The sequence below is a fragment of the Vigna radiata genome, chromosome 8, assembly GCF_000741045.1.
Source record: "Vigna radiata var. radiata cultivar VC1973A chromosome 8, Vradiata_ver6, whole genome shotgun sequence".
Taxonomy (NCBI): domain Eukaryota; kingdom Viridiplantae; phylum Streptophyta; class Magnoliopsida; order Fabales; family Fabaceae; genus Vigna; species Vigna radiata.
Window position 1 is genome coordinate 38,891,790 of NC_028358.1, and position 25,147 is coordinate 38,916,936.

At 32.4% G+C, this 25,147-nt stretch overlaps 4 protein-coding genes across 5 annotated transcripts; 2 read left to right on the top strand and 2 right to left on the bottom strand.

Moving 5' to 3' along the window:
• The first annotated feature begins 909 nt into the window (after window positions 1-909).
• On the top strand, window positions 910-4,461 carry LOC106772461 (light-harvesting complex-like protein OHP2, chloroplastic). Of its 2 annotated transcripts, none has more exons than XM_014658874.2 (2): window positions 910-1,507; window positions 2,475-2,820. In XM_014658874.2, the coding sequence occupies exons 1-2, from the start codon at window positions 1,101-1,103 to the stop codon at window positions 2,512-2,514; spliced, it is 447 nt and encodes a 148-aa protein (XP_014514360.1). In that variant the 5' UTR covers window positions 910-1,100; the 3' UTR covers window positions 2,515-2,820. The 2 variants fall into 2 exon arrangements, with proteins under 2 accessions (XP_014514360.1, XP_014514359.1); XM_014658873.2 differs by lacking the exon at window positions 2,475-2,820 and adding an exon at window positions 4,014-4,461 and having other exon boundaries at window positions 919-1,507.
• Window positions 4,462-5,889: 1,428 nt separating this feature from the next.
• On the top strand, window positions 5,890-10,404 carry LOC106772460 (probable serine/threonine-protein kinase At1g54610). Its single transcript, XM_014658872.2, has 7 exons — window positions 5,890-6,707; window positions 7,308-7,592; window positions 7,677-7,994; window positions 8,173-8,394; window positions 8,854-8,948; window positions 9,639-9,738; window positions 9,981-10,404. Exons 1-7 carry the CDS (start codon window positions 6,279-6,281, stop codon window positions 10,329-10,331), a joined length of 1,800 nt encoding a protein of 599 aa, XP_014514358.1. The 5' UTR covers window positions 5,890-6,278; the 3' UTR covers window positions 10,332-10,404.
• Window positions 10,405-17,065: 6,661 nt separating this feature from the next.
• Window positions 17,066-19,881, bottom strand: LOC106769628 (peroxidase 12). The gene is made up of 3 exons (XM_014655322.2): window positions 19,499-19,881; window positions 19,101-19,295; window positions 17,066-17,876 (listed from the first exon to the last, which is right to left on the bottom strand). Exons 1-3 carry the CDS (start codon window positions 19,754-19,756, stop codon window positions 17,256-17,258), a joined length of 1,074 nt encoding a protein of 357 aa, XP_014510808.1. The 5' UTR covers window positions 19,757-19,881; the 3' UTR covers window positions 17,066-17,255.
• A 2,253-nt stretch (window positions 19,882-22,134) lies between these two features.
• LOC106771024 (peroxidase 12) lies at window positions 22,135-24,068 on the bottom strand. Its single transcript, XM_014656905.2, has 3 exons — window positions 23,816-24,068; window positions 23,504-23,689; window positions 22,135-22,849 (listed from the first exon to the last, which is right to left on the bottom strand). Exons 1-3 carry the CDS (start codon window positions 24,050-24,052, stop codon window positions 22,229-22,231), a joined length of 1,044 nt encoding a protein of 347 aa, XP_014512391.1. The 5' UTR covers window positions 24,053-24,068; the 3' UTR covers window positions 22,135-22,228.
• Window positions 24,069-25,147: the final 1,079 nt, after the last annotated feature.

A 25,147-nucleotide genomic window follows, 5' to 3' on the forward strand; every position in this document is an offset into this window, starting at 1 on the left:
TCTTAAGAATATTTAACTGAGTTTCTCAATAAAAGATGCTAGTCTAATTTTAAAATACAAGTTGAAATTAGACAGGTTTGGTTGGTAAGGAAACATGCCATTAACGAGACTGAAAAGTGATTTTGTTTAGTTATAACTATACAAAAGTATTTTGATGAATTTCTTATTTAATTATTGAATTGCAATATGTAGATATACAAATTGATAATCTAATTGGAAAGAGTTAGAAGGAAATAAATTCTACCAATTTAATATCAATTATTATAATATCAATTATAATAATTGATATTTAACACTAATAATTAAATTAAATAAAGAGAAAGTAAATATACAAGAATTAGTTAATAAAACTAATTATTCCAATTTAAAAATAATTATTATAATTATACTACAAATAGGTACCATAATTTTGATTGGTATTTTTACTTAATGAAGCGTACTTAGATTATTTTATAATTTTTATTGTTTTTCTACGAGTTTTATAATGAGAAACTATTTCAATTAATAATATTCTCAAACTTATTTGAACATGTTTAATTAATTAAACTTTATTTTTAATCACATGTCATGAAATATAAACATATATATCCAGTAATAGATGGAAAAGGAAAGCAATTATACCCAAATTATAAATAATTAACAAAAGTGATATTATGTTAGCTTGACCAAAAAGCAAAACAAAGGTAATGAGTAATAATTCTAATATGATGGAGGAAACCATTTAATCCACTTAAATATAATATAATATAATATTTAAAGTCATAATTATATACATATAACCAAAGCAATAATAAACTGGCAATTTAATTTTTCTATTTTTATAAAATAATGGGAGTGAAACAGTAGCAGAAATCTAACGGTTGATATTTAGCGACTGAAGAGGTATAAAGAATAAAGGCTGACATTGAAGTCATGGTGCGTCTCTCCAGAATTTGAAGCCACCATCCAGTGGATACTTGGCCAAACCTTGTCCATACACACACCCTCTCAGTTTGATAAGACCACATGTCCAACTCTAATGTTCAAACAAAGGCAAAAAAAAAAATAAAAAATTACAAAAATAAAATCCAAGGATTGAGTATCAGCAATCCAAAAAGAAAATGTCTGTGACATCTTCCTTCCCATGCATCAAAATCCCAGCTTGTTCCTCCTCTCCAACATGCACATCTTCATCAAATTCATCTTTTAGATTTTCCTCTTCCAAACCTTATGCTTCTATCACTGTAAGGAATTCTCAGACTGAAGGGCCTCTCAGAAGACCGGTGTCTCCTCCTGTTAGGGAACCATCTAGTACCATCCCTCAGCCTCTGAAGCCTTCACCTCCTTCTCAGCCTCCACTCCAGAACCCTGCTCCTGTTGTTGGAGACGATACGAATGTCATTACATTAGAGTTTCAGAGGCAAAAGGCTAAGGAGCTGCAGGAGTACTTTAAAAAGAAGAAACTTGAAGAAGCAGATCAGGGTCCTTTCTTTGGATTCATAGGCAAAAATGAGATTAGCAATGGAAGGTAATTTATCTATTTATATTTTTCTTTTGGGACCTTTCAAAGTTGGAGTTCATCTTATGTTTGTTTGACTAATTGCAGTTTTTTTCTAAACTTTGGTAGAACTAGTTAATTTTGAGCTACTATATATTTGGTTGAATGTTGGGGGTCATCTGGTGTCGATCAAAATATTGTCTGATCGTTCTAGCAAATTTCGAGGGATAGTACTTATAAATTCGTTTCATTTATGTTCTTCCCCTTTTCTGTGACAAGGCTATATATAAAAATTCATAATTCAAAAACATAGCATCTTTCACTGTGACGGTAATCTTAGATCTGTTGTTATGACGGAGTAGGAAAATCAAGATGATAATAGGAAGAGATCACTTTACCTGTTATTAGTCAGCCACTTATAACTCTAGGTCCCCTTTTGTGTTTTTTCTTCCATTAAGGAATGGCAAGCATTTGAATGTGTGTTTGGTTCAATTTATTTTGGAAAAGTACTTGCTTATTTTTGTCAACTTTGCGTAAGCTTATGAGAAATAAGCAATTCAAGAATCACTATGTTATGGTAGATTTTGTTACTGATATTATTACCGACGAAAATAAGGAAGGGAAACAGATTGCAAAACTTCAATAGTTTGAAAAGAAATTAGAGCAACCAACAAAGGACTAGGCTTCAATGTAAATTAAAATTTTTGGACTATTTTCATTTGGGTTCATACAGAAGTAAAAAAGTATGAATTACCTATATTTTCATTGCTGTCTCTTCTTGCATGAGGGATACCTTAACCTGATCAAATTTTGAGTCCATATAAAGCTTGCCCCTTTTCTTCCCGGGGAGTGGTGCATACTTTAGTGTGGAAATAATTCAAGTACGAGTCTAAGTCTTACATTGGAGATAAGAAAAATAAACAACATATAAGAAAGAAGATCTATAAATCTATAATCATAAGGGTTTGGATTAAAAGTGATGTTATTCTTTTTGTAGGTTAGACTCTGATCACATTTATGTAATCTTTCCCTATTGAACTCTCCTAAAAGAAACCCATCACTAAGAGACTCAAGCATATAGAGGAAGGGAAAATGTGACTTGAGGAAGGATTGAACCTCCGACATCAACGGCACACCCCAAATGTTAAAAAAACTTGTCCAAAATTTGCTCATTTTGGGCAGTGTTTCAGGAACAATTGTTCATGTGTCAGACAATCCAAGACACATTAGTGTCAAACACAGGGGAAACCGTGTACTAAGTTGCGTGTATTATAAACTGACGAGTACTGAACTGAGTATAGTCCTAGGGTTTATGTCCAAATATCACTTTCCAAGTTGAACAATCATCTATACTTATGTTTGGGATGAAGGCAACTCAACATAAAACAAAATATTAAAGCTTTTTGGAATTTTTTTAGGAATTTAAATAACCACTGAGAAGGAAAAAACGAAGATAAAAGTACTAGGGGACTGATTTCTCTTAATTATGAAACCAGACACTCCCTAGATAAAACATCGTTTGAGTTGTCACTTCCAATTTCCTTGTTGCAGATGAAAATCCCTACATTTGTTAACTAAGGGTGGGTGAAATTAATTTAACTACATTAAACTATAGTTAACTGCACTATATAATACTATAGAAAACTGAACTATTCACAATAATAATTGAACTGCACTGGTTTATAGTTAAAACTGAACTTTTATAAACTAATTAATTTGTAACTTTTATTTTTCCCTTTCTCTTCAATCGCGTACTATCCTAAATAAGTTAAGATCCAGTTTCTTTGTAGCTTTTAGATTGATTGGTAAAAACTTTTAGCACTAATAGTATTTTCATTCATTAACCTATTTGATTTTTTTTTTCATTTTACTATTTATTTCATATTTCCTTTCCTTTTGTTATAAAATTTGTTGTATTAATTTTAGGTAGAACTTCTTATAGCAATGTTAGCTATGCAACTCCCAATGATAGAGAACCAAGCTTCTTATGAAGTAATTGAAAAGGAAAAGTGATGGAAAAACTGTGTAGTGCACTTCAGTTAATTTTGCTCACTCCTAATTATAACTATGGTTTATTTAGTGCAGCAACTTTACCCAAAATCTCCTAACAAGTCGAATTTTGTAGGTCAAATTAAGGATGTAAGGTCATGAAGTTTTATGATATCTATATAGTTAACTTCATTCATCATATCTCACTGTTCCTAGCATAAACATGAGCCGAAACAACAATTGAATGGTGCTGGAGCATAAAAAAACATCACGCATAGCAATTACAATTCAAACAAAAGAAAATATTCGTAGAATTACTGAACTAAATTAAGCTTAAATGTCATCAAAGCCAAATTAAGCCAAATTTGCTCTTATGCGAATGCAAAGCAAACGCATAGGAACTTAGGTAGCGTAGATGCTTAATCTCAATTACGTAGTATGAAATTCTCAATAAAGTATTTAAATGTTTCATTCTTTTTAATATGATACCTCAGATATTATATTAAATATGCACTTGATTATCATTCTGGAATTTTGTTTCAAACAGATGGGCAATGTTTGGTTTTGCTGTTGGATTGTTAACAGAGTATGCAACAGGCTCAGACTTTGTTGATCAAATAAAGATCCTTCTCTCCAATTTTGGGATTGTAGATTTGGAGTGAATACCACAAGATTATATATACTGTCAATAGTTTCTTGTAGCTTATCCTAGCGCAAACAATGTTCATCAATTTGTTTCATCTTCATATTTGGCAAGCAATCTTGCTTCTTTGTCTCACATTTACGAAATAACAAAAGCATCATGATTTTCCTTTTCCTTTATGCTATAAATATGGTAAATTAAGTAGAAACATGCTGTGACATGAGTGACTGATAAACATGTATCTTAAGTTTGTGATCAATCCATGTATATATGGAGGAATATTTCTTACAAGTTGTTAGTTACTTTAATGAATCTTAATTTTTTGTAAAATAAGATTGAACGTGTTAGCATTGGATGATGTGTCCAGAGCCGAATATTGATAACTTCATAGTTAACCACAAAATTTTGGTGGTTTTTTTTTTTTATTTTAATTTTTTTGCTTGAATTTCATTGACAATGACATTAGACAAAGATAGTTTAGAGGTGGCAAGCACTGATAATTTAATATCAATGGCCTTTTATGCAATGCTGTAAGAGTTTATATCAATTTTAGATGGAATGGATTAGAAAAATAAAATAATATATGGCCGTTCTGAAAGACTGCCTCTGGCTATTTTTATTTTCTAAATGTTCATATACCTTTTGGAGTTATGGTTGCATGGATGTATAAAGGAATTAATAAACTTATTTTCATCTTTATTTTCTTTTCTTCTACTGAAGGTTTATTCAGGATTTCATTCAAACAATCCATATATAATTTCTCCTTAAATTGATTTTCTCAACCAAAATTGGTAGTAAGCCATTTTGTCAGAAAAATAAATAAGAAGATTATAGATCTTTGAATAATTATTCAAGGGAAAGTAAGTTTTTCCTTGACAAGTTTTTATCACTATTAATATGAACAATATTTTAGTTTTGCAATTATTTTTTATAGAAAAATACACATAGATATATATTAAAATCCTGACCCATGTGGAATGTCATCTCAACAAGGAAGTGCCTAAATGGATTTTTCGAAAGTATATTTATTTCCTAAATTTTCATTTTTCTTTAATTATTTTATATATTAAAATTAAAAGAAAAACAACACTTTCCCGATTTCTAGAAATGGTGTATATATTTTTAATGTACCAAAACAATACATTCTTTGTCCCGATTATTTGTTCACTATAATGAACTGTAATCAGTAAATGAAAATGTAACATGGAGTTCTTTAGCTCGTTTTAAGACTTCGCAATTTAGAAAAAAAAAAAAAAAAGAGTTAGTATATTGAAGAATACGTTTTTCCTTTACAGTTTTTTTTCGTTGAAAAATTTGAATTGTTATCTCAAAATAATTTTTAAATGAGAATAAGGGTCTAAGATCAGTAAAACTGAGTACATAATATATTACCCACTTGTGAGTCTGATGGTAAAATATCGATGTTTTGTTTTGATTAACATAAAAAAAATAAAATTGTGTGAAATTGATTAGGAAAAAAAGAATTAATCCGTACTCATTTGGATAGATAAAACAGAGAATAAAAATATATGAAAAATATTTTATAACAACTAAAATACACTTCTTAACATAAATTATTTACCACTTTAAAAATTATATCATAACTCCTTAAAAATTAAATTAAAGCAAGAAAATATTTTTGGTAAGAATAAGTTTTCTCTTTTTTATTCCTGTTCTGAGATAGTAAATAGTATAAAAAGTAAATAAACGTGTGATGTGTGATGATGTGTTAGCATGGATATACGAATCTTGGTGGGTGTCCGTATTCTGCAAAGGTTGCCGGCTGTGGGACCCAAACAAAAGAATAAAAGATCTAACATCTCTGCCATACACAGACACGTGCGCCCAACACTCACTCACGCCATTGCCTACTGTCACACTCCATATGTCTCTCCATCTTCAAAGTTTCACCCTTTGCTTTCCACTTTCAAAACTCTCTCTCTCTCTCTCTCCCATTCTAGTAACTGCGCAGTCATTTTCTCTCTCTGCGGAAAACCCAAAGAAGAAAACACCTCCATTGGTTTTGCCTGTGACTGAGAGTGATTACCTACAACAACATTCCAAATGTGCCGTCCGTGGTCGGCTTCTACCGTTACTCTTTGTACCTTTCTATATCTCTCTTTTTCTTTTCTTTGGAGCTGCACTCATAGAAGCTGAAGAACACCTGTTATGGGCTGTGTTCAGGCCAAGCCATTGGATTCGGAAGGTCCAGACTACAGGGGCCTAGAGAGGTTGAAGTTGGATAATGGGTATGTTGCAAGTTCTGACTTTGTTGCTCATAGGAGATCCACTGGTCAAAGACATGACCCCAATAAGGATCACCATCACAGGCTGCATCAGCATCAGAGAGAACAGCCCATAAAGAATAAAGTTGAGTCCGGTGTTGCCAAGGATGGTGCTGGGCTTCATAAGGGCAAGGTGGTTGGAAGAGAGGGGAGGGGATTCACGCGTCGTGACGATAAGAAAGTGACAAACAAGTGTTGCTTTGAGGATGAGATGGTAGATGGGTGGCCAAGGTGGTTGGTTGATAATGTCCCTGCACAAGTGTTGGCTGGCTTGGTTCCCAGGAGTGCTGAATCCTACAAAATGATTGATAAGGTCTTTTATTTCTTGGTTCTGTATGAATTTTGTTTATGATATGGTATGAAGGATTGTGGGGAACTTTAAGTACAAATGTGCTTTTACAGAGTTTTTATTGCAAAATTATTTGGTTATTCTGTGCATAGTGCATATGGTTAGCTGTAGGCACATTGTGTTTGAAAAATGATTTCAGACATTTTTGAAGGTGTGGAGTCGGTGTTCTTCAATTTATAATTTTCTCTGCTTGAATCTATTGAGTTCCAGGTATCTCTACTTGTTCTGAAGCAGACAGTTCAGTTGTTTGTGCAATGCACGATTGAAAGCATTATTAATCATAATCTCATACATACTTAGTTTAATCGAGGTTCGATCAGTTATATCATGAAAACTTCAAGCAATTGAATCGTGATATTGATTTCTATCTAGATTACAGAAGTTTTAATCGGGAGCTGTATTCAACTACTTCTTAAGTTTTTTTGTTTCCAAACTATTGACAATCCACTATGCAAGTTTTCTTCAAATATAGTTCATGTATAACAATCAAAACTGAAGTGTTGGCGTAACTGATAATGGCAGGATGGAGCAGACTAATTGCTTTATGTTATTTACGTTTTGCAGGTTGGACAAGGAACCTACAGCAATGTTTATAAAGCTCTAGATAGAGACACAGGAGAAATTGTGGCCCTGAAGAAGGTTCGCTTCAATACATCAGAGCCCGAAAGCATAAAGTTTATGGCAAGAGAAATTACCATATTACAAAGACTGGATCATCCCAATGTAGTCAAACTTAAAGGATTAGCCACTTCAAGAATGCAGTACAGTATATATCTAGTTTTTGACTTCATGCAAACAGATTTGGCACGAGTTATTGCTCGTCCTGAAGAGAAACTATCAGAACCACAGGTTAAAAGATTCTCTTTGATGCTTTGGTCATTTTAACATTTGAGCCCCTTTATACTCCGTAATGATCTTAAAAAGTTAATGTAGGTCAAGTGCTATATGCATCAATTACTTTCAGGTCTGCAGCATTGCCATGATAGGGGAATTCTTCACCGAGATATAAAGGGGTCGAACCTTTTGATTGATAAAAATGGGATGCTTCAGATTGCAGATTTTGGACTTGCTAATTTTTATGGTCCAGATTATCATCAACCTCTCACTAGCCGGGTTGTGACGCTATGGTACAGAGCTCCTGAATTATTGTTGGGTGACACAGACTATGGAGTTGGTGTTGATCTGTGGAGTGCTGGATGTCTCCTGGCAGAAATGTTCAAAGGATTCCCAATCATGCCTGGCAGAAATGAGGTGATGAAGATAGTGGCTTCGTTTTATGTTCGAGTATCTTTGGCTATTTCTGAAATTCCTTTCTTTTTATGCTGTCTTCTATTTCTGTTGTTCTGTATAATTTTGTGTTATGTTACCTGCATTTCTTACTGACTTCAATTTTCTAGATCTGCTAAGCATGAACTTTCGCTGCTTCCAGGTTGAACAAATTCATAAAATTTTCAGGCTATGTGGCACACCATCAGAGGAGTATTGGAGAAAATTGAAACTTTCTATTACTTTTAGACCTCCAAAGTCTTATAGACCCAGCCTTATAGAAACTTTCGGGGATCTCCCTCCTTCTTCTTTAGGTCTTGTATGCACCCTGCTTGCTCTGGATCCTGCATTCCGTGGAAGTGCATCCAAAGCTCTTAAAAACCAGGTTAGCAAAGTGTAAAGATTGAATCTTGAAAATCATATTCCTAAGTTATTCTGGCTCCAAACCATTAAACTACCCAATGCACAATACATTTTCTATGAAGATCGAACCTTTTCTCCAGTTGCAATTTGTTGGCTATGACTTTTCAATTCGCACACCAATTTGCAATTCCAGTTTTCAATACATAGAATATATACTTTATACGCGCAGTTGTGAGTGTGAACGGTTTAGTAACTATGTGCACTTTTTATTTGACCAATCATCTTCAATGAAAATTACATTTTATGGATTCAATGTCCTCGTGATGATTCAGCAGTGGCCCATTATCGTGTAGAACTAGTAGATGTAGATAAAAATTAATAATATTAAATTCAATATGCAATTCCCAGTGAGCAGCTAGGAAATATTTAAATACCTAAATTGCTTCAAATTTCCAACGTACGAGTGTCTTCTTTTGTGCAGTTTTTCTTTACAAGCCCATTGGCTTGTGACCTCTCTGGTCTGCCTGTTCTCTTCAAAGAGGATGATGAGCATGTTCAAGCCAACGAACAGATCAAGTAAGTCTTTTTCAGTCATACAAGTTTTTGACAATGGTTTCAGTCATTTTATTACAAATATTCACATCCTTCTTCTGTTACATAAGTCACATGTATATGTTACAGTGATTAATGGCATATCTCTTATTTTCATAGTGAGAGTGAACCATATGGGTGATTCTGTTTTCAGAATTTAGCAAATTATTTCCTTTAAGCAGTATAAAATGAATCTAGTTACCCGAATGACGATCTTGTGACGAGCTATTGGATGCCATTATTTATATCCTGTATTGCCATCATTAATGTAGTTCTATTTTGAATTTGCTAGTTGAGTGCAAGACAATGCCAAATGCTAGTAAATTATATAAAACCTGTTTTGATTTTTGATGAACAAGAGAAGAGAGACTCTGGGCAACAATGCTGATGAGAGCAACTTCGTATACGAACCCCTTGTCCCAAAATGGACAACTAGATTCACTGTTCATACATAGGTTGCTACGCATTGGTATTTGTAATTGGGTTTGATAATCTGACACATGTTTATGCTGCGGAATTTTTGTTCAACATGTAGCATTGAACTATATTTTAACTATATTAATCCAGGTACATTTGTTCAAATGTGGTGATTATATAAAAAATTATTGTTTAAAGATTTAAATTCTTAATTTCAGTACTGGCATAGATATCTTAATGTTTTATTAATACTTACAGGTACATGAACTCTAAAATCAGACGTTCTCGTACATATCTGGAGCGTCGTAAGAATTCAGCATCTAAGAGGCCAATAGAGCATACTGTATCTTCTAAAGAGGTATTAATGAAAATTTGAGATCCCCCACTCTCATGCTTGATGGAGTTAGATTCAAAATTTTGTTTTGCCAAATTCCCCTCTAAGTTTTCTTCTGTTTAAGTGTTTGCACCAATAATGTCTTCATTTTTATAGCTTGATCTTTAGCCATACATTTCTTGTTATCATTTTGGTTATGCAGTGCTACTATTGCAACTCATTTGATGTATGTTTCATTGATGTATTGGTTTCACATGTTCTTTCAGGAATTGATAAGGAATGCTAAACCTGAAACTTATGCTCCAACTGTAGACATGGGTAGCACAAGTAGTACCTCGTCTAGTGTAAACCCAGGAGGAGCTAAGGACCAATCACCATTTTTTCTATCTCCATTTGGGGAATTAGATCAAAAGCTATCTCCAAAAACCCACCACCACCATGTTAATGTTGGTGAAGAAAACATCATAATTCTTCCTCCATTACCCAAGTCTAAACCAAATGCTACAAAGAAAGATGACAGTAGATACAGACCAGACCAGTTTTTCAGGTCAGCTTCCACCAGAGAATTTAGATACTTGAAAAGGGAAGAACGTTTACTATTGGATTTTGATAATTAGGCTATCGAAGAATATGTAAACCCAAAATGGTTATTTTTATTTTTTAGTATTTGGTGCTTTCTGAAAAACTTAACACATTCTTTTCCCTATTGCTGTGGCCTGATTTCTCAACCCATTCTCCTGTTATTTTGATTCTTCTGTTCAATAAGCATCAGCACAAGTTGCATGCTTGTCCAAATCTCTTTGATTAGATTGTAAATGAACTTTACTACTGTACTATACATTTCATAGGCACAACTTTATGCACATGGTTCAATTCCCCTTCAGCATCGAATAATTGATACCATAGGATACTGTATATTTATTTATCTTCTTTTGTGTGCAGACACATCTCAAATTTACTCTAAAATTTGATGGCACGTCAATTTTTTGTACGACTATACTGTTAGCCCGTTCAATTTGGAAAATGCTTTTTATAGCAGAGTGTAAAGGAAAAACATATGAAAGTGAAAATGGGCATTACGAAAATTATTTGATATTTAAATAAAAATAATTACGAAAAGGTTAAATAATTATGCTACACGCATTCTAGTGCCAGTATTCATGTGGGACTAACTACACCACAAGATGCTTGTAAGCATGAACTATTATGACTGCAACTGATGTGTACCTGGCATTATTGTCTTAGTAAATAAACAACCATCTACGAAAAAAAAATTAGAAATCTAAATAAATTCTTAGTTTTATTATTGAGAGAAGAAACATGCACTGAATTGTTCTATCTTTTGGTCCTGCTGTTTTATACAATTTGTAAAGGAAGAAACTTTCAAACAAGTACTCACAAAATTGTCAACTCGGAAAAAGGAAGAAAGAATGAATTTAGAGCTAGAGACATACAATTGGGTTTGGAACTTTCAATTGATTGTTTGACACTGCTGTATCAATAATTAAAGCAAGCATTTGCTTATTCATATCATTATCAAGCCTAGGAAATTTTACTTGTCTACATCATACATGACGATCTGTGAGTTGGGGTGTCACATATCACGATACCCTTGTCTAAATCTCTACCATCCTTCCTACTTGTTTGTTTCAATCCTTCGTCGTTTTCTGTTTCATAATCAATTGAAACAGTCCAGTCATTGAATTTGGATTTCAGGATTTTAAAGTTGGATACTGAGTTTGGAGGGTTAAAGTTGCTATTTTCGAGGTAAAGAGGTGATATATATTAGAAAAAGATAACTGTGGGACTCACAAATTTGGTGAGAAACTATGCAGCTCTTTTTTAATTACAGGGTTTCTTAGAACCATGTGTGGTGTGTTGAACATTGCAAATCCAACTACAGATATGAATATTGTAACAAGGGAGGCGTTTTTGGCTAGAATGAAAGGAAAATAATTTAGATTCTTGAGAAAAATAAATTAGGCAGGTTGAGAATAGACCTGTCTTCATCTTGAAAAAAGTCATCAACAGATATTGCAGCCACTGAGAGAACTGTGTTTAGATTGCAGATATTGAAACATGATAAGTACCATCACCAAAGTTATGACCAGGAATTAATAAATATGTTTTTGTCTTGCAAAAGTGAAGGATAAACTAAGTTGACTCTTATACCTTGAAGCAGGGAATGTTTTAAGTTACTTTATTACCTGTATTGGATAGGCCTCAAATATGTAGTTTCTAGAATAAAAGATAGAGCACAGGTTTATTGTTAAAATTGTAAAGTAGGAAACCATTTTTACTATTTCAGATCATTGGATAAGAAGTTCAGAAGACAGATCACACATCCAAAAGAGAAGAACTAAACAAAGAAAAGAGTTTATTACTAATCACAATTTTCAGAAATATTTTGAATCCTTGCTTGTTTGATACAAAACATGCTTGTTAGCTCTCCCTCAACCCAGCCAGTGCTCTCTCATTTTTTATGCATAACATCTTACCTCACAAATACACCACTGCAATACTTCCTTCACAAAGGCCTTACCTTCAAAGTTGCTATTACTGAACTTTGAAGATGTATAATAGCACTTGGTCATAGCTCACACACCATAGCGAATGTCACTGAACTTGTTCTTGATCCACTTGAAGCTGTTTCTGACACTTGTTTTAAGCTTTCCTTCCACTGTCAACACATTATAGGCCTTGATTCTCTTCTTCCTCTTGAGCTCTGGATCATTTGATGCAGTAAAACCACTTCCCTTCTGGGTCGGCCCATTAAAATTATATGAGTTGGACCGATCTCTGAAACCAAATTCAGTGTAAGAACAGGAGTATTCAGGAAAAGACTTGCTTTTCTCCATGAAAAAACTTCTCTTTGATCTCTCAATGCATGAAACAGGAAATATTTGTATTACATAGGCAAAAATGGACAAGCTGGTAGAGGGTTTTTAGAGGGAAGAGCTACATCATGATCCTGTGTGGTGGCACCCCATGTGTGGGCTTTGAGAATCATGAGGGTCATTGGTAGTGTGGGAAGTGGGGTAGGCTTGTAGAAATAGGAGATGCCACCATCTACACTAGTGATGACACAATATGAATTCTCATGGCCAACCTTTATAGTGGGGGGTCCCAAGTTTGTTGTTTTATTTAGTTTTTGATACCAAGATAAGGCACTAGGCTATGCTTTGAACAAATGCTGAATTGCCATTTGCAAGCTATTATACATTCACACATTTATTTTGTTTGGTCGCGCCAAACTTCTGCTGTCCCAACCATTTCTTAATGAAAATAAAATGAGACTCATCTCTCTCTTTATGTCAAAATCAGTGGTTTAGTGCTCTGTGGTCCCTCGACTTTCATGCAGATCAAAGATTGAAAAGATTATCTTCATCCGTTTGCTTTGGTTGAGAAATTATCTAATGCGATTATCATCTGCTGTATATGATTGACCAGTTTAGTATCATTATTTTTTGCACAAATGGGACAAAACCATCTGTGCTCCACATTTTCTGATCAAATGTTTGATGAATTTCACAAAGCCTTTCCATTCGGAATTATCCAAATAATTGAGGAAGTCGCATGGTTCTGCTGTCACATACGAAGTTGCATGCTCAAACCTCTACTTTCATTAATGAAATTGGATTTAGTAATACGTTATACAAATAATACAAAGAGAAATCAGAATCTGCGTATGATTTGATTAGAGTAGACTTGTAGTGATTACAGATGTTAGAAAACTGAAAAATAAAGACTCTGATACACGGTAGACCCACATGTATTATGGTATGGGTACAAAATCAAGTGGCCTATAAAAGCTTTGGTTCTCCGTATTCTTATAGCCTCCAAAATATATTTATAGCTTCTGAGTGAATCACTTGGTCGATTTGGTCTACTCAGCAAGCATCTTCATGAATCTTCTCAAGTTGAAGAGGAAAAGATTGCCAAAATGAAAGTATAATGTCCATAAAAGAAATAAAATTAAGTCAAATATATATCTGAATTCTTTGAGAATAGGCATCTTATCAATTTGCTGTTTTGAATCCAAAAGTAGAAAACCTAGCAAGCCTCTACCAAAACAGATGCCTAAAAGGGACCTTGCTTATTTCGGAATACCATAATAGCTAAGTTGATGGATCGTTTGAGCAACCTATGCAAGAAGGTTTATGCTCCCCCCTCCTTTCCTTTTTTACCTTTAAGCCTATGCTAATGATTATTCTAATCTTCTGATTTTACATTTAAGGGAATAAAATCCAATATTTTACATAGAATACCTATCATATGTAAGTCTTGATTCTCATTTAATGTTAAAGGATGTGTTCTAGCCGTTGAAATTATACATGTACTGGTATAGATCCAAGTGAAGACAATAAGGACACTCTTCCCAAGTACGAGTATTGTTCGTGCTGAAAGCAAATTAACATGCAACTCATAATTAACCTGGTTTTGCATTGACCAACCTAAAGTTTATTACAGCAAGCAAAGCCAGCCAGCATCATGATGCTGATGCCAGAAGCATCTCTCCCTTGGCAATTCAGCATGCAGTACTAGTGATTTTTTTAACATAAATCCTTCGATATTTAATGACTCATAACAATGATTGATCCACATTGCATTACTCTGTTACCTATTCTGATCCAATGATGATACGCCATTATTTCATTTTGTTTAGATTAAATTTAACTAGGCTTTTCCCTATTAGTTCTAGGCATGCAGATAAAGACTTCACATGACACAAACTGTTCTTCATATGGAGTGGAGTGAATATGATGCAAACTGCAATCATGTTTTGCCAAGCGGCTTTTTCTGTTTTTCTTTTTTTCTTTATTACACTGTTATGATCATTTCATAAGGGTAAAACTATACATCAAATAAACAGTATATGATCATACACAATATGCTTATTGCAGAGTAATTTATACAAACATCTTGGTGTGAACTACGATCTTTCTTGAAAAACAGGCATTCTAATGGAAAGTAGAAGAGTAAAACATAATATTAGTTGTTAAAAATTGTAATATGAGAGGATTTGATGATAAATTATTTTGTTATTTATTTAAATAAATTTGGAGATAAGTGAAAGTGAATTTGGAAGTAAATTTTTTTAATTTGTCATTTAAATTAAATCTTATATTAATTTTCACAAATTTTACTTCTAAATCTACTATCACTTATCTTCAAATCTATTCAAATAAACAAAAAAAAAATAAAATTAAATCCTCTCAATTACTCTTCCAAAATCCACTCAATAAAACAAAGTCTAATTATACGGAAAAAAGAAACTTAGTGAAAGAGTATAAAGCTTTTTGTGAAAATAGAAAAGAAAGTGGGTTTAATTTAGATGAGAGAAATAAGTGAAATTAAAAAGTTTGAAGAGTGAAAATAAATGAAGAATAAAATTAAGGATGTCCCGTTCTTAGTCCCCCAATCTCCCTACAGTATTATTAAGCAGCCTCATTCTTGTCTCTTTCGTTCTCTTCATTTCCCTTTCCTTTATTCATTTCTATTCCACTCAATTGCTACTTTACTATTTTCATGCTACTTATCCCAACATGAATTTCCTTTAACCTAAGTCTCATATAATGCTTTATTACCTAAGCTTCTTCTTTAACCTTTTCTCCATTCATTCTCATTTTTTCTAAATTTGATTTGATATACCACCACACCCTGTCGTTTAATTCAACCAAATATAGCCTCACAACAACAAAAAATCATTCTCATATTAATATTTTTAATTGGGAAGTTCACATGATATTTAATTTGCAAAAATTTAAGTACATTGTGCAATTATTATAACAGTTAAAAAAACATAAATAAAATTAAATTATAGTATATAAAAAGTTAAAAATAATAGAAGTTTAGTTTTTCTATATTAATTTAAATTTTGAGTTATTATTTTATTTTTACCGTCCAAAACTTTAGGCAATGTAATAGGTTAGTAAATGTACGTAGTGTGAATCTAAAACATATTTAAAAAAAAATGTCGTTTCTAGCATTGAACTAAAACATAGAAACTATGCAAGTATAAAAACTAACTAAATAAATAATTAAATATTTAAGGAGGGTTTATTTGCATTTTTTTTTTAAATTTCTATTTCACCTTTTAATTAAAAAATATCACATTAACTTGAATATTTATACAGAAAATTTTCTATGTCTTAATTCCTAATATTTGTACAGAAAATAGTAATTTTTGTTATGTTTCTTGCATATATCTTAAAAAATAATGTTATACTTTTATAATTAAAAAGTGAAAAAGTGCAACAAAAAATTCCCTTTTCTTTAATCATGTATTGTATAAATGATAATAAAAGAATTGGGAGAATGATGAAAGAAAAGAAAAAAAACATTTGCTTCCACTATTCTTTACTGATGCAAGGATAGAAGCTTGATGATCTGGACTCGTTGAAATCAGCTAATCAGAACTGATTTGTGCGATGGATTGCTAACCATTTTTCCTCACAAAGACAGTAAGAATAGAAGGGAATATACAAAACCGAAATTTCGTTTGGGTTAGGTATTTCTTTATCTAATATAATAATAAGTAAAATTATTAATAACAAATAAAAGTAATCTAAATAACTTCAAATTCCATAAAAAAAAATATTTTTAACGTCTGATGTTTGATCTTTTAATTAAAAGAAAAGCTTAAAGAGAGATAAAGAAAAAGAAGTAAGGAAAATGATATTTTGACATCATTTTGACATTGTATACGTGTTAAAATGTGGTTAGACGATTTCAAATTAAAAAAAAAATTGTTTTTTTTCTTCCAAATATATCCTTTCTCAACTTTTTTTTAATTTGAAATTGTCTAATCACATTTTGAGACGTATNCAGTGTCAAAATGGTGTCAAAATATCATTTTTCAAATAAGTAATTGTGATGAAGGGTTTGGAAAGGGATAGTTTGGTCCATGGGTGGTGCTCTTGTGGTTGAAGTTTGAAGTATCATCACTGCCCTGGAATTTCGTTGGCTCAAATCCATTTCTAGACTGTGTGATTCCCTTGCTACTAATTAATGTCTGTCATAATCTCTGCATTCAATTTCTTCAATTCTATTCCCACCTTTCACTCTATTCCACAAAACTACGGACTAATTTGAACCAGGCCCGATATAGGCATTTCCATCATTTGGGCCTTATGATCTGCTAATGCAAAAAAAAAAAAAACATTATAGAAAGAAAATTTTGGTCTCCAATTTGGTTTCAATTTTATACAGTTGTATTATACTTCTCTAGGTCAAAATTGTAAATATGATAAGTTTTTTTTTATTCATGTTGAAATCCTCATCCTTAAATTTTATGGGTTCAGGTCTGCTCTAAGGAAGTTATGTAGAAGATATATTGTGCGCATGATGATTAAGATGAAGTGCATTGCATACATGCAAATGAGAAGCTCTCATTCAGATTTTTCAATTTATTACAACTCAAGTACGTATGTATATATAACTAGGAACATTAGAGAACGGTTCTCGACCACGTTAGATCATCCTAAAACAAGGGTTACACATTATTCATGGTCATAACATATACAACAAACAGTACCCCGTTACATTTCTATGAATTCTTGGGCCACATTTTCCACGACGGAACTCAAGAAGGCCTTGCTGTTGGCATTCCTGACGGAGCAGTTGGCACGAATCTCCCCTTGATTTCCCGTGAGCACACTGAGCTGACCCATCTTCAGCATGGCGAACACAAACTTCTCAAAGAAGAGACTCTGGTTCACGGCAAAGCTGGTGACAATGTCTCTGGTCCTCTTATCGGTGTAGAGGTCTTGGTCGGAGGTGAACAGGCCCTGTCGGTTCATGAGGTCAACGTAGTACTTGTTGTCGAAGGTGTTGGGGGATCGGATGTCCAAGACTGTGGTGTTGTCGGTGGTGTTGGTGGGGCAAGTGAGTCTGAGGTTTTTGCCAAAGGTTTTGTCCATAACAGGGTCCTGTGTAGGGTAGAGTCTGTTGCTGAAAGAGCTGCAATGGCTTATGCCTATGGTGTGACCACCAGAGAGGGATACCACATCGGTGGGGTCGAGGTTTTTGGTGGCGAGGGAGTTTAGGATGGTGGTGGTGTTGCTTGATGGTGGTGGAAGGTTGTCCAATGTCACCTGCCTAGAGGCAAAGGTTAACCCATCTCTCCTTCCCAAGGGTATCTCATAGTCTGGTCCCCCTGACTGTCATTCATAATAAAGAAACAATTTTTATACATTGTCAATCCACAAAACCAGAAAGAATGTTTTTGCTTTATAAAAGAAAGTGACAAACAGAGTAAAGAAAATATTTTTTTAATAATTTTCTTTTATAATTTTTTTATACCTGCTGTAATTGGTGTGTTTCAAATTCTTATTATTGTCTGTTTGAAATATTGTTTTGAAAATAAATGTTCACCGTTGATAGGATTGACTCACTGAACATGCTTTTTATGTATTTTGTTTTTCATGAATACGAATGCTTCCAATTTCTTCAACATGTATTAGTATTAACTAGTTGTATCCAATTTGCTGACTTTCTTCTGTTTATTATAATGTACAAAAAGAAGAAGCAAGTGCACTTGGATTACTGTATTGAATAAAACATGGGTACTTATTTCTTCAGTATTCAAATGACACTCCCTTAATTGTTTAAAGTAGTATATTTAAAGAATGACAATTATTTTTATATGTGCGTATTCTTTCTGATGTTGTTTGTCATGTCCTTTTCTAGTGTTAAACGTGTTTTTCTCGTATCAAACAAAAGTTATTTTGAAATATTTTGATGGAAAATATATTTTAACATTATTTTTTTACACTATTTTAATATTACACACGTGTCAACCATAAATTAAAAAAAAAACTTTGATTTTTATCTTTCAAAGATGTTCTTGGCTCAGTTCTTTTTACTTTGAAATCGTTCAACCATATTTTGACACGTGTGCAGTGTCAAAAAATAGTGTTAAAATATCATTTTTCTATTTGGACAATGATATTTTAACACCATTTTTTGACACTATTTTGACACTGCACACGTGTCAAGATGTGATTGAACGATTTCAAATTAAAAAAGTTGAGGCATGAGTATATTTGGAAGAAAAAAACCAAAGTTTATTTTTTAATTTGAAATCGTTCATATTTTGACACGTGTGCAGAATCAAAATAAAATGGTGTCAAAAAATGGTGTTAAAATTTTATTTTCCTATACTATAAGAACTAATACACAATCTTGAATAATATTGAAAAGAAAAAAGTTAGTTTGAGACTGCTTTTTCTTCCATTTGAAAATTGTGTTATTATTAAATTAGTATAATAAAATTAAATTTAAATGAAAGTATTGAATTAAAATGATTGTATAGAATTGTTAAGAGAAAGTAATTGAATAAAAAGTGTGAAAACATGAACTCTATCCAAAATAATGGTACTTACAAGGAAAACAGCATCACGTGCAGCGAGGGCAGTGATGTCTGAACATGAGACGACTCTTCCACAGCTCTTCTCTAACAGACCACGAATCCTTTCGATGATCCTAAAAGATTCAGCTCTCAAAGTCAAGTTTGGTGGTGCATCTTTCTCACTCGGCCCACTTGCAGATCCATCCAATAAAACTGACCCATCACATCCCTACATCAAACGCATTTCTCACCATGAATTTTGTACGCCCAAATCAATGAACGTTTCATAACAGCTAAATGTGGTTTAATTGTTATCAAATTCTTTCTTCCAAAAATGTTTAGTGTCCACGAGTACCAAGTGTTTGTGTTTATGTTTGTGGAGTGTACTTTTTCACCGTTATTCGTTGTGTAAACTAGTGTTTGATTAATTACCTGAACAAAGCAGTCATGGAAGTGAATGCGAAGCAAGCCAGCAGCTTGAGCAATGTCGTTCTTGAAGACCTTTTTGAGCTCGGTTCTAACTATGGATTTAAGCGTAGGGCAAGTTTTGGAATAGAAGGTATATGATAGACCTCTGACAGTAGGAGGCCTGGGTTGTGCCTGACACACTTGAATAACTGAAACAGAAAGAATGATAGAGAGGAGAAGAAAGCTGAAAATAGCATTGTTATTAGAAGAAATAGAAGCCATGATGAAAAGTAGAAAGGTAATGGGTTGAGATGTAGGAAGGCATGTATAGTATTTATAGAGAAGTAGTGGTCTGAAGAATGGAGCACTGCGCGAATAATACAAATGGAGTTTTGCAGATTATGAGGATTCTCAGCAGCCCTGTGGTTGGTTCAAGGACGTCTCCAGAGGAAACAAAAGGTCAGACAATGACAAGGCAAGTGGATGAGATTAGATTACAATGTTAACGATCTCCACCGTTCAATCTTCTTTCACATAATATATTCATGTCTAAAATTTATCTACTTTTAATATTAGTTTCTCTTAGCTGTCTAAACTTGAAAGCTCCCTCGACTGTTCCTACTACTGAACAGAGCACGTGTACAATTCAACTTTGATGGCTGTTTCAAATTATTGTTTTTCAGTCAGTTTTGTTCCAAATTATTAAAATACACGAATCTAGTAATATCATCTTTACCTCAATTTATTCTTATTTTTTTTCTCCTTCAAAGTAAAAAATAAGCTGAAAATTAACCATTTTATTGTAGTTTATTTTCAATAGCTAAAAATTTTGGAAAAGAAATAAAGCTTTTATGAAAAATAAATACCTAGAGGAGTTTTCAAACCTTACGCAAAGCTTTATAGTTTTATATCTATTTCAATCGCATCAACATATAACTTGTCCTGCTTTTTATAACTTTATTGTACTATTTCTTTTATATCTATATTTTGCTCTTTTGGTTTATTTTCTATGTAGTCCCATTGGCCTTCTTGAAACATGTTTCAAAATTGCTTTACTATTTTTTTAATGTTTTATTTTGATAAAAAAAATATGTAAATTAAACAATATTATAAATAAGATAGTTTTTTCAGCAATGATAATTAATATTTTAATTTATTTTATTAATGTTCTTGCATTAATCAGAGTTTACCATTAAAACTATTTTATTTTTAAGAAAAATTAACTATGTGATTTTAACATTTCATATTTGTTTGTATCGTCATCGTAACACTTTAACATAAATAACATTAACTACTGATATATTTTTAAATACAAAACTATAAGAAATATATTACTTTTAAACATAGAAATAATGAATATTATTCTAAATTTTAGAAGTCATAATTAAATATAAGTAAAAAATATTTAAAAAAAATACAGAGAAAACAATACAAAAAATCATCAAATAGTTTTGTTTAAGAAAAATAAATATCCTTCAGGTTCTGCCATCTTTTTGTGACGACATATTAAAGCGTAATTATGCAATTTGTGTTAAGCTTTATCCAAGAAATATACAGAAAAGGATAAGACTGTACGGTCCGTGGGTCAACTTTATTTGAAACCTAAAATTTAAGTTAGGTAGAAAAAAAGATATTTGCTCAAAGTATTACATAAATGTTTTATATGATTACAACTCTTGAATCCCTTTATTAATAAACTAAATAATAAAAATAATAATATTTAAGTCATTGTTTTATTATAGTTTAGGTTTTTTGTTATAATTTTCTTTCTTGTTTTCATATTCCTTTAAAAAAAATACCACAATGACTTTTTAAATATCATTATCCTTAATTTCTTAAACACATAATTTTCCTTCAATTTCCATTAAAAAAAAAAAAGAAGCAAACTTTTATTATAGTGATCTTCATATAAGTTTTACACGGTAAAAAGAAAAAACCGTATGAACATTATGTTTAATTGATTAAAGTTAATTACACTGGACTGGGGACATGAAAATTTGTGACTTTTACTTGATAGAAAGTTATATAACAAAAGCAAATGTTGTTGGACTTGAAGGCATGATTGAGATCATTGGATAGAAGTTTGGGTCATTGAATTTGAAATGAAGTTAACAGACATTATATATGTAAATGCATGAAAATATTATATGAATGGAAATTATAATTTGAGATTTAATATAATAATCAATATTGATAATTTTAAAATTTATATAAATATTAAAATTATCTAAATTATTATATAAGATGATTTTCTCTTTTGGTGTATACATTTTATTTTGTTGATTTTTTTTAATTAAAATAATTATTTTATTTTTCTAAAATTTAACTATTTCTTAAACTAAAATAAATATTAAAATAAATTATTAAAATTTTATTGTCTATCATCTTTTTGTTTCCATTTATAATAATAATAATATTTTCTTCGCCTTATATAAACTAACGCCGCCGAGGATATATTCGTTAGAAAACAAAAATTTAACACATTTTTATATTATTTTTTATTGATTATTTTTTTTTCTCCTTTTCAACCTATTAAATCCAACGTGGCAAAAGAAAACGTTTAAATTTTATTTTCATTTTGAGGTTGAATGGGTTGGTTTTATATTAAGAGAAGTGTGATTTTTGAAGGGATGAGAGTATAAAGGGTTTAAAACTGGTAATGAGAATAAGAAGTAATAAGAAAAAGGTAAGTAAGTAAGGATTAGACATTACAGAAACGGTCATTAATTTATTAAGTTAAGAAACAAACATTCCTTAATATGACATGTGACCGCGTAAATCCACAGCTTCTTCCACCACAGAGGTCACCACCAAACCCTCCTTCCTCGTGTTGGCCACGGAGCATTTGGCGCGAACCTGTCCTTGTTTCCCCGTCAACACATCCAACTGGCTCAACTTCACCACCGCATCGGCAAAACTATCGAAGAACACTTTCTCATTGGAAGCAAAGGAGTTCACAATCCCTTTTGTCCTCGAGTCGCTAAACAGGTCCTGGTCCGAGGTGAACAGGCCCTGCCTGTTCGCCAGGTTCACGTAGTATTTGTTGTCGAACACGTTAGGGGTTCGCACGTCCAGCACCGCCGTGTTCGGAGACTGCGCACTAGGACACGTGTTGCTCAGGTTCTTCGCCAACGACGGGTCGATTGGTGTATCCGTCTGGTTGATTCGGCTGAAGAATGTGGAGCAGTGGGCCCGCCCGAATGTGTGCGCGCCGGAGAGCGCCACCACGTCGGTTGCGCTGAAATTTCTGGCGGCGAACGTTTCGAGGAGTTTGCCGGTTCTGGACGACGGCGGTGGAAGGTTTCTTGTGCCGTTTATGCTGAAGGTTAGACCGTCCTTTCTTCCCAATGGCACTGCAAATTTTGGACCTCCAGACTAAAACCAAAGTGAAAAGAAAAAAAAAAAAATCATCAAGAGAATGCTAATCATTCTTATACATATAAACAACACTCATTAATTATTTAATTAAATAGTTAATATTCTTTCTACAATACCTTACAGCGCATGCTCTCTTAAAAATACAGAGTAATGATTAAAAGAAATAATATTTTTTTCATTAAAGTAGGTGGTTCATTGTACCAACGAAAAAGAGAAGTGTTGTCATAGTCATTCTAGTAGAGAATAATTATACCCCCTTCTTTTTAGGTCATAGTGCCGTCGAGTCGATGATGATCACTTAAAAAATGACTTGGTCAAGAGAAGAAATTATTTTACACAATTTCTTTCATTTAACTTTTGTGGAATATTTTTAAATGGGAGAAAAAAAAAACATCTTTGTACAAGTTTCTGTACTAATATTTATAAAAATAAATCAAAATTAGTTTACGAGTAAATTAATTCTATCTTCTTTATAGTTTTTAAAAATTAAAATTTTCTTTAAAAGTAATTCTGAATTTTCCTTCGCGAGACACCATTAATTTTAAATCCAGTTTCTATACTTGTATTTTCTTTGTGTGTATTTGAAGGTGATTTTAGTTTTGAGATAAAAAGAAATATTAGAAGATGCATGAAATTAATTAATAAATTTACGAGAGAAACAGCTTCACGTGCTGCTAGAACAACGAGGTCAGCGCAAGAGACAACTCTTCCACACTGGTTGTGAACAAGAGATCGAAGGTCTTCAATAGTCTGCAACGCCTCTGGCCTTATTCCTATGTTTGCCGGTTGATCCTTTTCATTAGGACTTCCATCCAACAATATCGACCCATCACAACCCTTCACCAAGATCATCAAAATTTCAAAATATGTAAAAACCATCCATGCATATAATATTAATCTAATCTTGTAAAATAAAGTTTAAACTTATACATTCTTTGGCGCTAATGCATATATATTAAATACCTGAACAAAGCAGTCATGGAAGAAGATCCTGAGTAAGGCAGGTGCTTGACCATTGTCTTGTTTGAAGAGGTTCTGGAGATGGCTTCTGACTATCCTCTCAAGCCTTGGACAGTTCTTGAAATAGTAGTTCCATGATAATCCATTCACAATTGGAGGCCTTTCAAGTGCTTGAGAGGAAGCAAAAAGTAAGGAAGAAAGCACTAACAAAATGCAGAAGGAAGTGTTGGTAGCCATCATTCCTTTGGTTAAATCATACTTCAAATTATAACATCTATCCACTTATTTATAGGACCGAGGGCCTTTGTGCTGTCCTTCTTTTCTTGGGGGAGGTAGGACATACACATAGAACTCCACACATGGTAAGACATTGTCCACTTTAAGCTAACCTCTCATAGATTTGCTTTTGGTACTACTCCAAAAGATCTCTTACCATTAGAAATATCTATGTGTATATAAATCTTTAACTAGTCCTTCTTTCAAATGTGGGACTTTGTTTGCATTTCAACCTTGCCACTCAATCAGAGACTCCCGCGTTCATGCCTCCCACTTTCTTTCATCACATGTCAATTCTCATCATTTTTTCAGAAATATTAAATCAAAACCTAATATCAAATATAAATACACACGTACGGAACAAATAATAGAGATGACCGGTAGAAAATATCTAGTGAATCAATTTTTAAAAGAATATATGCATCCTTTTACTCTCTATATACGTATTCAATGATTTGTATACACTTTCAGAATGTACAATAAACTTTTTAATTTAAAAACATTAGCTTTGTATAAAAATTTAAACAACAACTTTTTAAAGATTTTTTTTTATATTATTAATTTACTTTTCTACCATATGAACCGATCAATTCATGTCTATCGATCAGTTAACCGTGTATGGAATCAATCCATGTCTATCGTTCGGCATAAATATCTAATTTGTGAATTAGACATGTAAAAATAGACGATATTAAGTTACAATTGAACTAATCTAATCAAATGTTCTGCAAAACCTATAAATACAAAAAATTTAAAGAGGTAGATTGTTGTATTAATTGGATATTAAGACTTAATTAATAATCAATCAAAAATTGTCTTGAAATCTTTTTAATAGATACCCATCATGTCTTTTAGTCTACATAACAACTTTATAAGCCAATTAATTTGCTTAATAATTTATTTTAAAATTCCTTTATAAAATTACATTCAGTAAACGATCAATTTAGTCTCTCAAAAAACTACTTAAAAATTGAATTACAAAATAAGAAATTTAATTAGTTCAAATTAAGGGTGACTGGGAATATAGATGCTGGGATGGGTGCTGAAAGAAATTTGATG

Coding starts and splice junctions, on each gene's coding strand:
- LOC106772461 (XM_014658873.2), top strand. CDS start 1,101: ATGTCTGTGACATCTTCCTTCCCATGCATCAAAATCCCAGCTTGTTCC. Junction 1,508..4,013: donor AATGAGATTAGCAATGGAAG/GTAATTTATCTA, acceptor TGTTTCAAACAG/ATGGGCAATGTTTGGTTTTG.
- LOC106772460 (XM_014658872.2), top strand. CDS start 6,279: ATGGGCTGTGTTCAGGCCAAGCCATTGGATTCGGAAGGTCCAGACTAC. Junction 8,395..8,853: donor CCAAAGCTCTTAAAAACCAG/GTTAGCAAAGTG, acceptor TCTTTTGTGCAG/TTTTTCTTTACAAGCCCATT. Junction 8,949..9,638: donor CAAGCCAACGAACAGATCAA/GTAAGTCTTTTT, acceptor TAATACTTACAG/GTACATGAACTCTAAAATCA.
- LOC106769628 (XM_014655322.2), bottom strand. CDS start 19,756: ATGGCTTCTATTTCTTCTAATAACAATGCTATTTTCAGCTTTCTTCTC. Junction 19,296..19,498: donor TCCATGACTGCTTTGTTCAG/GTAATTAATCAA, acceptor CGTTTGATGTAG/GGATGTGATGGGTCAGTTTT. Junction 17,877..19,100: donor CACGTGATGCTGTTTTCCTT/GTAAGTACCATT, acceptor TATGAATGACAG/TCAGGGGGACCAGACTATGA.
- LOC106771024 (XM_014656905.2), bottom strand. CDS start 24,052: ATGATGGCTACCAACACTTCCTTCTGCATTTTGTTAGTGCTTTCTTCC. Junction 23,690..23,815: donor TCCATGACTGCTTTGTTCAG/GTATTTAATATA, acceptor ATCTTGGTGAAG/GGTTGTGATGGGTCGATATT. Junction 22,850..23,503: donor CACGTGAAGCTGTTTCTCTC/GTAAATTTATTA, acceptor CTTTGGTTTTAG/TCTGGAGGTCCAAAATTTGC.